Here is a 16,626-nt window from a genome sequence, read left to right as displayed (position 1 = left end):
TTAGTTATTACTCATTATAAAATAGCACTTACGGAGTATTTAAAACTTATCATTTTTAAACATTTTACTACTGAAATATTATATATATTTTTAAAAGTTGTAACTTATAGAAACTTCCTTGTAAGACAGCTGCACTCAGGAACATTTAATGATGATTAAACTTCAATTTAATTAAGCGTTTGACAGATATTGTATGGGGCTTATGTCAAAATCTTCATTATAAATAATATTCGAGCCTGAGTGCGAAAGTTAGCTGTTAATTAAACAAATGTTCTAAGTTGGGGATAGTTGATGTTGGTGGGGCAGGGAAACCATAATTTTATTTGTCACAAGTGTTGCCAGGCTTCTGGATAAGCCGTATAATATTACGGACTTTTTATGGGATCGAATGAAGTATATTATTTTATTGTTGCCTTATATTTTTAATTACATTTAAAAAGTAACAGTCTTTTGATAAATCTTCAAACACGTCTATATATATTATCTTAAATGTTTGTAATAGTAAACAATCGTTTTACTCGAGAGTCGAGACTCGACGTGTCATCAACATTAGATAAAGATTTTTAGCAGATGTAATATCTTATATCACCCTTACAGATAAGAGTATTTATAATAACATTTAACTATAATACATATTTACAGAAGAGTAACATGTTCACTGAAGAAGCTCATTAGAAAAACGAAGTACCTACCTCTACGAATAATATTTTATTATTCGTAGACCTACCTACTTTATACAATAATTACCGTTACTAAAATATAGCCATTTTGAAAATGTATACTAATTTTTCATCAGTTCTATATTTTTTACGTTGATTTTATTCGTAGTTTGTTTTCCCGTCTTGTTCATCATCGGATCTTTCTTGCCCTGAATCGTCGTCGGACAATCCTGACTAGTTTCTATCGGGAGGACCTCCAAACATTCCTTCTGATTTATGATGGGAACCTCCGTAACCATTCTGTTCATTTCGTTGACGGCGTCGGAACCGCCGCCGTTGATTCCGTCGTTTTCTAAAAAATGAAAATCGTTGTGCATCAAGTACAGAGATTCCAACGAAAAATTCATATCGAACCTCGACAGCAGCTTGTTCTCATCGGAGTTATCGTCGATCTCGATGACGTCATTCTGCTGGTCCGACCCGGGCAGCACCACGGGGGACAGGTCGATGTGCGAGTACTGCTCGGGAATTATGTTGTCTATTAAATACTGGTCGATAGCCGGAGGGTTGCTAGCCGAAGAATTCAAGGACATATTGTAGAACGCGTCCGATTTCACTTCGTTCTTTATTTCGCTCATGTTCTTGTGTATGTCCTCGAGGGGCGGCGAGGCCTTGTACTCCCGGGCCATCGGCTGGTTGCTCAGAAGGATGGGGTTGCACATCCTCTCCAGGCTCGGCGACTGCGTGTTCTGCTTGATCGTCGCCTCCAACTTGATGTAGCTGGGATCGGTCGCCTGCGTCTGGGGTATCATGCTCATGGAGTTGACGTTCATCTGAGGGTTGAAGGAGAAAATCTGGGGGTCCTCGCTTATATCGCTGCCGAGCGGCGTCGGCGCGTTGTCGCTCAGGTTGTCCTGCGGGTACGACATTATGGTGTTCGGAGACTCGCTGAGGGCGGGTTCCGGCTGCAGCTGCATTATCAGGTTGTTGAAGGTGACGACGGGCGGGAGGCCGAACCTCTCGTTGTCCTCCAGACGCTTGAAAGCCATCTGCTGCTGCGAATGAAACATGTTCACTTGATCCGGACCTTTCAGTATGAGATTACTCTTGACCGATATTTTAGGCTTCTTCCTCGGAACGCCGTCCGTTTCGGCCGTAATGTTGATCGGCGAGTGGCTCGAGGGCACCGGGAGTATCTGCATGGGCTTGATGATCGGGCCGGTCACCTTCGACATCGGGAGACATATTTTGTCGACCGGCTTCAGGGTGATACTACCTCGGGCGGGAGGAGGCGCCAGGGGGAGTCGAATAGGGAAGTTACTCATGATGTTGTTGCTCATACTCGTGTTTATCGGCGAATGAATCGGAGCGAGAGAATTGATGTTGTCGCTTTGTATGTGATTCTGTTCCATGGAAACCGCGGAAGTGTTCAGGAAATGTAAACTGGGAAGAGGCGGGGTCGGCAGCAGGCAGTCGGAGTTGTTATCGTCGACGTACTCGGAGCTACTGAAGCTCGGGACTGTATCGTTTTGGTTGCTAAAAGTGGGGGGTTGCGTGTCACTCGTGGTGTCCTTGTGGTAATTTTTTGGGTATTCCTGAGCGACACTTTCAGGTAAACTATCGCAGTCGTAAACTTCGATGGGTATCGAGTTAACGATGGAATTGGTCGGTCTGGTGTTCGTCGCGCCGTCCTGCTCTTTATCGAGGTTCGGCATGTCGGATTTGTCCGACGAATCACTGGGAATTGTCCAACTTGGCTTGCTTGATTTTCCGTTCATTTCGAGTAGCATTTTTATACCCTCTTTTTCACTATGTGTGGTGAGATGAATGACAAATTTTTTCTTGTTTATTGATTTGAATGGGCAATATGGACAACTATGAATTTCTTTTGATGACATATTAGGATGGTTCGATATCATGTGCTTGGTGAATGAAGTGGACTGTATGGATGTAAAGGGGCAATATTTGCATTTGTATGATTCTTCTTTGGAATGAATCTTCTTGTGGCGTCGCAGTGAATTGTGGTCAGAAGAACGATAACTACACTGGTCACAGCTGTAAGGCTTTTCACCTGAAAATTGAAAATATCATTAAATAACCTAACCATTAATAAAAATAATATGACTACTGATAATCCTGGTGTAGCTGTCACTACTGGGAAAATGGTAACAATCCTTTCCCTTCTCATGGTCACATGTTACAGACCATTTTGTTGTTGTAAACATTATTATGGTCAATAAACTATTTGTATTTAGGAGTCATGAATTAAAAAATAGACGTGGGAGAGCCATGCTTCGGCACGAATGGGCCGGCTCGACCGGAGAAATACCACGTTCTCACAGAAAACCGGCGTGAAACAGCGTTTGCGCTGTGTTTCGCCGAGTGAGTGAGTTTACCGGAGGCCCAATCCCCTACCCTATTCCCTTCCCTACCCTCCCCTATTGCATTCCCTTCCCATCCCTATCCTCCTATTACCTTATTCCCTTTTAAAAGGCCGGCAACACATCTGCATCTCTTCTGATGCTGCGAGTGTCCATGGGCGACGGAAGTTGCTTTCCATCAGGTGACCCGTTTGTTAATTTGCCCTTATTTCATTAAAAAAATTGGGATTTTTTGAACCATCGCTGCACAAGTTTAGGTTATACAAAAAGTGAGTTAATTATAATTTCATACCAGTATGAGATCTCAAATGCAGCTTCAACTCCACTTTCCTGGCAGCGGCGTAATCACAGTGGCCACATTTAAATTGTTTTAATTTTTCATGTACAGTTGAGTGGTGAATTTTCAGTCTTTCTGGAGAGTTAAACCATTTTTCACAAATGTGACATTGGGCTTTCACACCTTTCTTGTGTGTTAGCTTGTGTTTAGAGAGTTGATGTGTATTTTTAAAAGTCTTGTTACATATAGAACCTGTAAAAATAGCAAACAGTCAATACTCGGATAGGGATTAATAATAATTGAATACCATTGGATAGTAGAATAGCTTTAAGCTTTCTACAGATTGTTTCATAATTATATAATAGCTTACACGGATAGTTTTTAACATTTCCATGACATTTCATGTGTATGTTAAGAAGTCTGTAACGTTGGAAAGTTTTATAATCACAAATTTCACAAGTGTGCAACTCAAGATCCACTGCATGTACTTTCCAAAGGTGAGTGTGTAGTAACTCAACAGTCAGATATAATGTTGAACACTCGGGGCACTTCAGTTTACCATTGAAATGACACTTTCTGTGGTATGACAAATTATTAGGGTCCTTGAGTCTAATATGACAATTGTTAATGGAACACATAACACCAGCTGTTTCTGGGTCCTCTCTTATAGTTCTTTCCTTGTAATTAGGTGGATATGGCATTAGCCTAGGCTCTATTCTCTGTGAAGAGTGAGGGAGATGGCTGCTGGGATCCCTGGGATGTGGAGGTGATTTGTCTGCAGCTACCGCACATTGCTGTACAGATGATATGAGGTCAGGTGTTACACTCGAAACCTGGATAGCATTGCACGAGTTGGAAGTATTTGCATTTGAAACATTTATATACTGCGAGTGTGTTGTTAAATCATTAGCATACACAATATTGATACTCGCCTCCTGAATTACTTCCTTAGGGTCTATTTTCTCAAAATTAGGTGTGGACATTTTATTCAACTCATCTACAGATATGTATGCAACTCCCTTTGGTAGTTGTTCATTCATAGTATTGTTAAATTCAGGTACAATTTCTATTATGTGTGGCATTTTTACCTCGGCCATGTCTTGCGGAGTTGGAGGAGTATCATTAGATGCGATTTCTTTCTTTAACTTAACATTTTTTAATGCTATTTGAACCAAGCTCTTTACCATTTTTTTCACGTCTTTTATCCCCATTTTGTGATGGTTTCGCAGATGTGTTCTTAAGGTGCTTTCTGCATCGAATACGCTCGCACATCCTGGACATGATATTTGAATGTTATCAGCTAGCCCATTCTTCTTTGCTAAATCTGGGTGCTCAGTAAATAAATGAAACTTGATGTCATCCTCGGCGAGTGCCATGTAAGGGCAAGCTTCACATTGAAAAAAATTGGTTGACCCTACAGATTTTTCCTCGTAGGACATAACTTTTTCTTTAACTATACTTGGTTTACTATCATTTTCACTTGTTTTAGGTACTTTAGATACATTCACAAAGTATTGCGAAGCCATGGCTGAAAGTATCTTACACGAAAATCGACATTTCGATTCGTAGAGAAGATGTAAATCGTAATTTTATTTTGAAATTAAAAACACAGATTAGTTAAAGGTATATTGATTAGAAAGAAAAATGACTTTAAATCAAAATATAAATAAATGAGCGCAATCAGATGGTTGCTGCTGTCAATTTTGACAGCCATCAAAGTCAAATTTGAAATTGTTTTTCTTTTGCAAATGATTATGTTATGAGTTAAAAAACGAAAGTTTCCATTTCAGTAACTAGATGGCGTATGGGTAGACAACTATCGGTAATACCAGGGAATACCAATTACCAGTGTTGCCAACTTTTTTTTTACTAACCCACCAAATTCAGCAGCGTAAAGCACCAGAAACCGCTAAAACCTAAATCGCCTCTCAAACCACCAGAATTCCACTAAATAACGTAAAGACAACAACAACCTATCTGAATATAATTTGAAAATAATACAATATTATTATGAAATAATAATAATTATTATTCTTATGTACCATCGAGGAAGTTGATTCCTATGCAATTGACAGACCAACGTTATTTGGTCGAATATGTCAATCCAATCATCAATGTTAATTGTGATCTGTGAGCTGGGTTTGACGTAACGCAACCAAACTACTTAGGTCCCCGATTTGCAAAGGAATCAACTCCTCTGATAGTACCTATGCATGGGCGTACCGAGGGGGGGGGCAGCTGCCCCCCCCTGGATCATGTTGACGTCCCTACTAAGTATATTATCTAGTACTTTCATCTATAAAAATACAACAAAAAATTATTAATTTTTATTCTTTATAAACACCTAGCTTATAAAAAATCTGATTTGCCCCCCCCCTGGCCCAGAATCTGCGTAATTTGCCAATAATGAATATCAAAATCCCAAATAACACAATTTGGGTTTTTGATATTCATCACAAAAAAATAATAAAAACCACACCAACAATAAAAAGTAGAAGAAGTTTGAAAGTGACATGCCCGCCAAAACTCTTTCAGTTTTTTTTTTCTTGGCAACTTGACACAATTTTGCGTATGTTGTGCCACAGACGAGTAAAAGGTAAGGAACTAGCGGAAGGAATAACAGGAACGGAATTTGGAATACGTTAATTAATATAGTTTCTAGCTTTACATGTAAATAAATTACAATAAAATACAAAATTAAATGTTAATAAATAAATAATAAATAAAATATATTTTTATTCAAAATGGGTATCATGATACACTTTTTGAAAGTCGAACGAAGAAACTACGTTGCCTACCACCGGTTCGGGAACTACCCCGCCGAGAAGAACCGGCGTAAGAAACTCGCACGGGGCCATCTTTTACTAAAAAAATGGAAAATTACAATGTTATGGCTTACAGCCATGTAACAAAATTAAAAGAAAAGTAATCTGCATGGAGCCACCCTATTCCCAAGGTGTGCTGTCCTCGAAGAAATCATTGACTTTATAATACGCTTTAACACACAAACGTTCTTTAACTGCTTTTTTAAATTTGTTTAAAGGTAGATTTTGAACATTTTCTGGGATTTTCTTGTATAGGCCTTTGGCCTTTAAAGGATTTGCTTATTTTGGCTAGTCTGAACATTGGTATTGCTAACTTGTTCTTATTTCTAGTATTTACATTATGATTATCACTTTTCTTTTTGAAAATATTTATGTTCTTTCTAACATATAAGAGATTTTCCAAAATGTATTGAGATGTGACGGTCAGAATTCTTATTTCTTTAAATTTTTCTCTTAGAGATTCCAAAGACGACATCTTATAAATAGAACGAATAGCTCGCTTCTGCAGCACAAATATTGTATTAATGTCCGCCGCGTTTCCCTACAAGAGGATGCCATAAGACATTATGCTATGAAAGTAGCTAAAGTAAACTAATCGCGTGGTCTCTACATCAGTGATTTCACGAATTTTTTTAACAGCGCTGCAGAACTAAGCTTATCTGCCAGTTTTGCAATATGTGGACCCTATTGTAACTTACAATCCAGCTTTATGCCTAGGAATACGGTGGTGTCTACTAAATTCATTTTCTCATCATTTAATAATACATTGGTTTGTACTTGCCTAACATTTGGCAAGATAAACTTTAAACATTTTGTTTTATTAGAGTTCAAAAGTAAATTATTAGCATTAAACCAATGTACTATTTTTGGGAGAGCACTATTTACCTCGTCATCATTAAATTGTCGCCTCTTCACATTAAAAATTAGTGAAGTGTCATCAGCAAAAAGTACTATCTCATGCTTATCGCATATAGCGCCTTGTTTACCAGCAATTAAATTCTTTCATAAACTACAATGGTTTGCTTAGTCCTTTCCAATCTGGTTTTCGTCCGGGACATAGTACTGTGACTGCTTTAACCAAGGTGACTGATGACATACGCTTTGCCATGTCTAACCAGCAACTTACTGTTCTAGCATTGCTAGATTTCAGTAATGCTTTTAATACCGTGGACTACGACATCCTCATTGCTATGCTAGGTGCGCTTCAATTCTCGGATCCTGTGATGGAGTGGTTTCGTAGCTATCTTGTTGGTAGGCAGCAATGTATACGAATTAATGATCGAATATCTGGTTACTGTGATATTGCAGCTGGCGTTCCTCAGGGTGGTGTCCTATCCCCTCTCCTTTTCTCCCTTTTTATTAATTTCCTCACTCCGCTCCTCACCTGCCTCTTCCACCTCTATGCAGACGATCTTCAAATCTACACCCATGCACCTGCAAATGATTTGAAGTCTGCAATTGCAGCTATCAATATGAATCTTGCAATTATACTTCGTTGGAGCCAGGGCCATGGTCTGATAGTCAACCCCAAAAAGACTCAAATTATTGTTATTGGTAGTTCGAAACAAATAAACCGGCCTAATTATGATACTCTGCCTAGTATTACCTTTAACAATGTAGCCTTACCTTGTAGTAATGTGGCAATAAACTTGGGTGTATACTTCGACTCCACTTTAAAATGGTCACATCACATTTCTGAAACCAGTCGAAAGTTTTTTGCGGCGGTGGGCTCACTAAATCGCTTGAAAAATTTACTCCCTGTAAAGACTAAAATCGAGCTTGCGCAGACTTTACTTCTACCTATCCTCGACTATGCAGATGTTTGTTTAATAGATCTCAACGAAGCACAACTCAATAAACTCGAAAGATTACAAAACATCTGCATCAGATTCGTATATGGACTGCGCAAGTTCGACCACGTCACTGAATTTCGCCAGAAACTCGGGTGGCTGCCCATCAGACTCCGCCGGGAGGAGCATGTCCTGGTCCTATTATATAATATCCTTAATGATCCCCGCTCTCCCCCCTACCTTAAGGATCGCTTTCAGTATCGTAGTGCAGACCATAAGCGTGTGTTACGATCTGTTCATAATAATAAACTATTAGCACCTTTTACAAAGTCGGGATATTTTGCGGATTCTTTCGCCGTGAAGGCCACTTACTTGTGGAATGATCTGCCACTAGAGATTCGCGAGTCGCAGTCACTAGCTTCTTTTAAATCAAAGCTACATATACATCTGAGGAGTAAGGTCTCTTGCTAGTAATTGCTGATATTAACTGTTTGTTTAATTTTATAATGGGTATAAATGTCTTTATTTATTTAGAATATTATATAATAAGTATGTAATATTACAAGTAGAATGTAAGTCTATAAAATATATTTATTTTAACAATCATTACATTACTTATAGTGTTTTTGCTCAGTTTGATATCCAATTGTAAACTATATTTATTTAATATTCTTGTCTTTTTTATTTTATTATTATTTATTTTTTATTAATTTAGCTGACGTATTCTTTACCCCGCATACCTACTACTTTTAGTTTAAATTTTCCTCTCTCGTAGGGTTGCCTGGAAGAGATCGCTCATAGCGATAAGGCCGCCCTTGCCCACATATAAGTTTTTTGTTATGTTTAGTTTTAGTAACATTATTGTATTATTTAGTTAATGTGAGCAATAAAGAATCTATCTATCTATCTATCTTATCTTTAACAAGATAAGGTAAATCATTTATATAGATAAGAAAAAGAAAAGGCCCTAAAATGGACCCTTGCGGCACACCTAGTTTTATTTTTGTTCCATTAGACCTTATGGAGTTAACTTCCATCCTCTGCGTTCTATTTGTTTGTCGTCCCAATGCTCCTCTTGATGTTCCTTTGTTTCCGTCCCAAGTGGCTCTTCTTGGACAAAGGAGTTATGCAAAGTCCAAGCTGCACTCCAAATCGCTGGTAATGAGTAATGACGAAGGACCAAAAATGTCGGGTCCTATCTACTAGTAGTTCAAATGAAAGAGGTAAAAGATAGAACTCCGATATATTACGATTTTACAATGTTGGTATATTGGTAATATTTAGTGGACGTGCGCGTGCGCCGGTGGTTCGGGAAGAAGAGAGCGAGCCCCGCCGCGCAGCTCGCCGCCGTCGCCGCTCCAAACCCGTTCCGCCTTGTCCCCCGGCACCACCGCAGGTCCGCGAGGTCCGTGCGCAAGGGACATCGCACTTATAAATAAAAATAAATAAATAAAATATGTTTATTTCAGGCTTCATCAACCCATAAAAATATTAGTAGATGTGTTAGTAACAATGCATGACTTAACCTATGTTAGTATTGTTAGTAACAATATTATAATGTTTATTTTAGGCCCAGTGCTACCTCCACCCAGTGCCTTTGAATTGGGCAATCTGGTTTACTTGCAATCATTTTTAGGATACTGTTCCGAGAGCCGCGAACACGTTGCAGCAGGGAGACGGCTTTTTTGCGCATGATAGCGTGAAAGCCATCAGTACGGGCCTCCGCAAACATCCCTGATGCGCTACAGCGCCACGGCAGTCGCAACAGCATCCTAAAAGCGTTGTTATACTGAACGCGCAGAACGTTGTAGGCTCGACTCGTGTATGACACCCACAGACCGCTCGTATAAAAAGACTGGCAGAACGCCTTAAATAGAGTTGTTTTGACGTCTGCAGTGGAGCGAGCAAACCTGCGGGCGAGCATGTTACTTCTCACCGCCAACGCTCTGCGCTCCCGCTCTATGTCGCTGTCATCTCGTAGGTCACTGGTTACAATGTGACCGAGATACTTAAAGCTATCGACGACCTTAAGAGCCACCCCATTAAGATAGACTGGAGGCACACGCCTGGGCTGTTGTTTCGGTGCCTTGAATATGAGTATTTCACTCTTATTTGAGTTATATTTCAGGCCGTGCGCCTCCGCGTATCTCTCACAAATCGACAGGAGTTCTCTAAGTCCGCTTATCGAGGGACCGAGCAGAACCATGTCGTCCGCGTAGCTTATGTTGTTGACACACACTCCGTCAATGTGGCAGCCGACATGAGTGCTGCTCAGTTCCTCGATAAGCTGATTTACATAAAGGTTGAACAGTAATGGGGAGCTCAACCCCCCCTGCCTCAAGCCACAGTTCATTATATACTCATCCGACAGTGTACCGACCCATCTCACTCGGTTTGTCTGGTGAGCATACCAGTATTTGAAGAGGGCGGTGTACTGGTCCGGCACACCCGAGCCCCTCAACTTGTTCCATAGGATATCGTAGGCAACCAGGTCAAAAGCCCTCGACAAGTCGAGGAAGCACGCGTATACCGGCGTCCTCCTCGCGGTGTAATACTTGACAGCGTGTTTAAGGCAAAAAATGGCACTCTCAGTCGATACTCCTGCCCTAAAGCCGAACTGAGCATCGCTGACCTCGATATACTCGGCAAGGAAACCATTCAACACACTGTCAAGCACCTTCGCCGCGGTAGTAGTGAGAGAGATGGGCCGGTAGTTGTTCATATCGGATGTGTCACCCGTTTTGTTTTTCACTACAGGCACTACTAGTGTACGCATAAGTGGTTCGGGCAGGTAGGTGTGGCCTATGCACAGAGTGAAAAACAGAGACAGCACTCGCGGCAAATGAACCCCCGCATACTTAAAATGTTCAATACTGAGACCATCATGACCCGGGGATTTTCCCCGTTGCATTTTGGAGATGATTCTGGACACTAATTTTGCTGGTATTTTAGTGTTTTGATTATTCATCATGGTCTCAGTATCGCTCATTCTCGGATCGGACGAAGTCAGAGGCGAGCGCACAGAGAAGTGCACCCTGAAAGCGTCCGCTACCTGCTTGTGGTCAGTAACACCGCCAACGCACACGGGGAGGCTGGGCTTAATATTCATTTTATTTGTCGTTTTCCAAAAGTTCTTAAAGTCTTTACGATGGTGATTAGTAGCGAGGATATTCATTTTAATTTGTTCCTGCCTGTTCTGACACCACCTCAATTTGGCCTTGAAACGTCTTCTAGCCTCAACCATCTCGCTATGCACACTACCACTTGGGGGTCGACCGGCCAATACCCATAGCTGAAACTTAAGCCGAGCCTCACCGTGCAGGCCGGCGACGTACCTATTCCACCCTGTTATATAGCCACCTCTTCGCTTACATATTTTATTTATATGCGTGAGTGACTTATGCCATGATGTCCATGCGTGGACAATATCAATATAAGAAAAAAAGGATGACACTACGATGTTGTCACTTTTGAATTTCTTCATTTTCTTGACAGACTATACTTTACGTAATTTTTATCTAGAGAACAATAGTACACAAGTAGTAACAACATACTCACTAGTTACTACTTACTACTTTACTACTCAAGTATAACTCACGAGAGTCAAGAGTGATGAGTGATGAGTGATGACCAGTGATCGGAATAGGGTGAGTATATTTACCTACAGTTTAACGAACAGAGACGGAAATCGGAGACTTCTTTACAACAAAAATTTTTTTTACCGGTAAATTTACCGGAACTTTGATTATGCAACTTTTTAATAGCTAAATGCTTCAATAAATCTTAATTAATGTTAGAAAAAAAAAAACGTATATAAAAAAAATATTTTTTAATTAATAAAAAAAAATTGTTTGATCATTTCAATATAACATGACTATAATATATTAATGACTTTCTTGTCCTAAAACACATATTTATTATAAAGTATAAATAAATATAAATATTACACCTTATTAGTAATAAGGTGTAATATTTATATTTATATTTATTTATTTATTTATTTATTTATTAGTAATAGGGTGTATATTTATATTTATTTATACTTTATAATAAATATGTCTTTTAGGACAAGAAAGTCATTAATATATTATAGTCATGTTATATTGAAATGTTCAAACATTTTTTTTTTATTAATTAAAAAATATTTTTTTTATATACGTTTTTTTTTTCTAACATTAATTAAGATTTATTGAAGCATTTAGCTATTAAAAAGTTGCATAATCAAAGTTCCGGTAAATTTACCGGTAAAAAAATTTTTAGTCGTAAAGAAGTCTCCGATTTCCGTCTCTGTTCGTTAAACTGTAGGTAAATATACTCACCCTATTCCGATCACTGGTGATGACTGATGAGTCACGACGAGTAATATTTTGTATTCTGTGCTCACGAGTGTAGCCAGTTACGAAAATGTGTAATTTGAATTTTGAGTCTGTTCTAGTGGCAAATTTTTTATTTAATCTATACTAATATTATAAATGCGAAAGTATCTCTGTCTGTCTGTCTGTCTGTCTGTCTGTCTGTCTCGCTTTCACGCCAAAACTACTGAACCGATTGCAATGAAATTTTGTACACAGTTATTCTAGAGTCTGAGAAAGGACATAGGCTACATTTTGATGTGGGAAAATATCTTATTTCCATGAAAATATCGATGAAAATTTATTCGCATTGCGCAGGCCAGCGCTCATCCCGGGGGTCCTGGGTTCGAGTCCCGCAGGCGGAACAAGTTTTCAATGTTCCTGGGTCTTGGATGTGTATTAAAATAATATTTCAAAAATCTTAAATATATTTTATGTATAATATTATAAAAAATCCAGAAATATATCGATGCAATTTAGTTCTAATACGATTCAACAGATGGCGTTTTATTTTATTTTAGTTCTAATACGATTCAACAGATGGTGTTTTATTTTTTACTTAAATATATTTTATGTATCTATACTTCTATACTAATCCATACTAATATTATAAATGCGAAAGTATCTCTGTCTGTCTGTCTGTCTGTCTGTCTCACTTTCACGCCAAAAACTAATATTATAAATGCGAAAGTATCTCTGTCTGTCTGTCTGTCTGTCTGTCTGTCTGTCTGTCTCGCTTTCACGCCAAAACTACTGAACCGATTGCAATGAAATTTTGTACACAGTTATTCTAGAGTCTGAAAAAGGACATAGGCTACATTTTGATGTGGGAAAATATCTTATTTCCATGAAAATATCGATGAAAATGAATTCGCATTGCGCGTGGCCAGCGCTCATCCCGGGGGTCCTGGGTTCGAGTCCCGCAGGCGGAACAAAAAGTTTTCAATGTTCCTGGGTCTTGGATGTGTATTAAAATAATATTTCAAAAATCTTAAATATATTTTATGTATAATATTATAAAAAATCCAGAAATATATCAACGCGATGCAATGAACATTTTAGTTCTAATACGATTCAACAGATGGCGCTTTTTTTTACTTCGTTGGAACATAAAACTAATGTTTTTGTTTATAGTTTTTAATACGTTAGAATATTATGTTTAATAATATTATCACTTGCTATAATAATAATCAATCTATCTTATCTTATAGAACTCCTACTGCATTTCTAAGGAGTTCGAGTGTGTTGTGTTGGCCTATATTCCATCCAGAAAATATATCAATGCAATCAACATTTTAATTCTAATATATGAAAACAGATGGCGCTTTATTTTTTACTTCATTATTATAACAGAACTAATCATACGGTACCTACTTTATTATATATTATTGTTTTTATTCATAACTAGCTGTTGCCCGCGACTTCGTCCGCGTGGACTTTAGTTTATAACGCGCGGTGTCAACAAAATTTGTGTCAAATTTAAAAACTTTTTAAAACCCTGGTAAGTGGTACCCCTCTTAGGGCCGCGCTACACCGGAATGGCAGCGCTGAAAGTGCTCGCCTCGCCGCTGCCATTCCGGTGTAGCGCGGCCCTTAATTAATCAAAATACCCAAAAACAGCTGTGCAGTGTGCACATAATCTGTACTAATATTATGAATGCGAAAGTATCTCTGTCTGTCTGTCTGTCTGTCAGTCTCGCTTTCACGCCAAACGCCAAAACTACCGAACCGATTGTAATGAAATTTTGTATACTGATAGTCTAAAGCCTGAGAAAGGACATAGGCTACTTTTTTACTGGAAAAAAGGGTTGTAAGGGTCGTAAATTTGTTCAAAAAATTCATAATAGATGGCGCCGTGCGTCTTCTACATCGCGCTAGCAAAAGTCTTTCTATAAGAGGTGGTATCATCCTACATTTAAGTCTCGATTTTTTTCGATTGTTATATCTATTCTACGGTATTAAATAACTCAGTACTTTATCTGTGCAGGCAGTGACGTAACCTTAAGACCAAATTTCACCAACGACTGTTAAAGTTAATGCTCGAATTAGTATCACGTTAGCTGTTTTGTTTTTCATATGAATGAAAGAGAAGACAGGATATTTTAACAAGCTGTTAACACTAACAGACGTTGGTGAAATTGGGGCTAAACCTATCAATGATAAATAGTTTATGGGTAAAGTTGTGTAATTGGGGGGCTAAATAAGCTTTAAAATTTGGCATATATATAAAGTTTAACATACAAAAATGAAGTAGGTACTTATTGTTTGCACACTGCACAGCTGTATTGATTTAAGGGGTACCAGGGTTTTTTTTATAAAAGCTTTTGACACCAATTTTGTTGACATCGCGCGCTATAAACTGAAGTCCACGCGGACGAAGTCGCGGGCAACAGCTAGTTTTGAAATAAAAGAAGATAGAGTTTTTGGGAGAATGTGAAAGAGTAATGTTGTGTTTTTATATTATTTTTCTAAAATTGTGTTATCTGGTTTTTTAATGTGTAATATTGGTAGGATATTAACCATTAAATATTCGTTATCGTGCACAAGTGTGGGAAAGTGATGTAGTAACCAGAAACGTGCTGTTTTGTGTTCCCTCCAAAACTCCATCAAAAGTTTCAGTAAAGCGTCCTACCACTTTACTGAATCGACTGACTTGACTTCTTGACTGTATTGACTACACTTTGGACCTGACTGACCTGACGATAATATATAAAAAAATATATTATAGAATATTGTTTTCCCGCCATAATATTATACTCGACACTGGCCATGGTTATAGCCGAAGTGCCATTATATGAAAAAAAAAAAAGAAGATATAATGACAGCTGTCAAAGTTGTTCGACTGATGTGGCGCTTCGCGGTCAACAAGTTTTTGGAGAAAAATTAGATTTTCGCCGGTGCTGTTGATAATTAATAATCAGTAAAAATGAGTGTAAGCATCTTTAAAATGTGTATATTATTTTACAGTAACATGTATATATTCAGTTGCTAAATCTTGTCTTACTTTTTTAGTTGGAAATTGAATCAATGGTGCGATATGCCTCACCTATCAACCCGGCCGTGTTTCCACATCTTACGTTGTTGTTATTGGGAATCGGTATATTCTTCACTGCGTGGTTCTTCGTTTATGAAGTAACAAGCACAAAATTAACCAGGGATTTGTTCAAAGAACTTCTGCTATCTCTAGTTGCAGCACTGTTTTCTGGATTCGGCATATTGTTTTTGTTATTGTGGGTCGGCATTTATGTATAGAACTATAGTGTGTAAGTAATATTTACCATTCCTATGTTTAATTTATATAAATATCTTATATACTAAATCTTTTTTATTGACAATACTTACCTTTCATTTTTGTATTGGTACAAATTCATCAGTCGCCTTGTTTGAGAAGAGAATCTAATTATTATTATTATAACTTCTTTCTTTATTACAAATTGTATCAAGACTATTCTTACTACCACTGGGTTATAAAGATTTTTGATCCATACTGTGCAAAATCACTTCTTTTGAATCAATGTATTCAATAGATGGGCTATACTTAACCCGTCGATCGTGGAAAAACGAGACACAATAGAATTTTTATTGTGTCTCGTCACCGGTGAGTGGTGACCGTATGGGGCTTGATGAATTAAGACAAGTAGACTTGTCCTAAGACTTAAATCTATAACTATCCTTAGGACAAGAAGGGATGTAGGTTGCTTTTAATTATTGTGGAAAATTGTGTGTTTCCAGAGGTAACCTATATTTTATTGTTTAGTTTTGGTGATGTTTTAGGAACTTTATAACACACAAAACCACAAGAATGAAAAACAAGTATACAAATAATAATGTTCTTTAACCGATTCGTTGCAATGTCTAATTTTGCTAACTTCTCACTGTGGCATTGAACATAAATAACGTGACACTGTTCAGTGCCCAGCGCCATACGATTAGATGACACGCATCTGTGTCTTTAGCCATGCGAAAAGAAAACAGTATTTTGACAAATGTTATGTTCAAAGCTTCAATACTTTTAGTTTACATTCAAAATCTGACGTGAACGGTCTGGCACACTGTTTTAGGTGATTAGAAGTGGCAAAATAAGTGTATTTCTGGAAATTGACCGTAAGTGACTTTTTCAATACAGTTATGGTAAACATTTTTAACTTATTTTGCATTTTCTAATGATTTGCTTGATTATGAGGTATTACTTCATCAAGCCCCATACGGTCACCGGTGACCGAGACACAATAGAAATTCTATTGTCTCGTTTTTCCACGATCGACGGGTTCAATTAGATCTAAAAATCTTATTTTTGGTTTTCCTCGTAAAAATGTAAATTATTATTAGCATATTTAAGGTA

The 16,626-nt window shown here is 38.1% G+C and overlaps 3 protein-coding genes across 3 annotated transcripts; 1 reads left to right on the top strand and 2 right to left on the bottom strand.

Moving 5' to 3' along the window:
• Positions 1 to 249: 249 nt before the first annotated feature.
• Positions 250 to 4,928, bottom strand: LOC121740303 (RE1-silencing transcription factor-like). The gene is made up of 3 exons (XM_042132974.1): positions 3,688 to 4,928; positions 3,333 to 3,569; positions 250 to 2,730 (listed from the first exon to the last, which is right to left on the bottom strand). The coding sequence occupies exons 1-3, from the start codon at positions 4,841 to 4,843 to the stop codon at positions 782 to 784; spliced, it is 3,342 nt and encodes a 1,113-aa protein (XP_041988908.1). The 5' UTR covers positions 4,844 to 4,928; the 3' UTR covers positions 250 to 781.
• A 2,545-nt stretch (positions 4,929 to 7,473) lies between these two features.
• Positions 7,474 to 11,176, bottom strand: LOC121740513. The gene is made up of 4 exons (XM_042133232.1): positions 9,553 to 11,176; positions 9,183 to 9,360; positions 8,305 to 8,379; positions 7,474 to 7,576 (listed from the first exon to the last, which is right to left on the bottom strand). Exons 1-4 carry the CDS (start codon positions 11,174 to 11,176, stop codon positions 7,474 to 7,476), a joined length of 1,980 nt encoding a protein of 659 aa, XP_041989166.1.
• A 3,927-nt stretch (positions 11,177 to 15,103) lies between these two features.
• On the top strand, positions 15,104 to 15,603 carry LOC121740307 (transmembrane protein 258). Its single transcript, XM_042132978.1, has 2 exons — positions 15,104 to 15,216; positions 15,297 to 15,603. Exons 1-2 carry the CDS (start codon positions 15,211 to 15,213, stop codon positions 15,534 to 15,536), a joined length of 246 nt encoding a protein of 81 aa, XP_041988912.1. The 5' UTR covers positions 15,104 to 15,210; the 3' UTR covers positions 15,537 to 15,603.
• The last annotated feature ends 1,023 nt before the right edge of the window (positions 15,604 to 16,626 follow it).

This window comes from Aricia agestis, chromosome 3 (assembly GCF_905147365.1).
Source record: "Aricia agestis chromosome 3, ilAriAges1.1, whole genome shotgun sequence".
Lineage (NCBI taxonomy): Eukaryota > Metazoa > Arthropoda > Insecta > Lepidoptera > Lycaenidae > Aricia > Aricia agestis.
Note: the sequence above shows the minus strand (reverse complement) of the source record. Positions and strands in the feature narration are given on the sequence as shown.

Excerpts from the sequence above, each read along its gene's own strand:
- LOC121740303 (XM_042132974.1), bottom strand. The coding sequence starts at position 4,843 with ATGGCTTCGCAATACTTTGTGAATGTATCTAAAGTACCTAAAACAAGT. Across the intron at positions 3,570-3,687 it reads AAATGTTAAAAACTATCCGT|GTTCTATATGTAACAAGACT; the intron begins GTAAGCTATTAT and ends CTATTTTTACAG. Across the intron at positions 2,731-3,332 it reads GCATTTGAGATCTCATACTG|GTGAAAAGCCTTACAGCTGT; the intron begins GTATGAAATTAT and ends TTCAATTTTCAG.
- LOC121740513 (XM_042133232.1), bottom strand. The coding sequence starts at position 11,176 with ATGGTTGAGGCTAGAAGACGTTTCAAGGCCAAATTGAGGTGGTGTCAG. Across the intron at positions 9,361-9,552 it reads TATCCTAAAAATGATTGCAA|TGCGATGTCCCTTGCGCACG; the intron begins GTAAACCAGATT and ends TTTATTTATAAG. Across the intron at positions 8,380-9,182 it reads TATACCAACATTGTAAAATC|ATGTATATGTAGCTTTGATT; the intron begins GTAATATATCGG and ends CTTACTCCTCAG.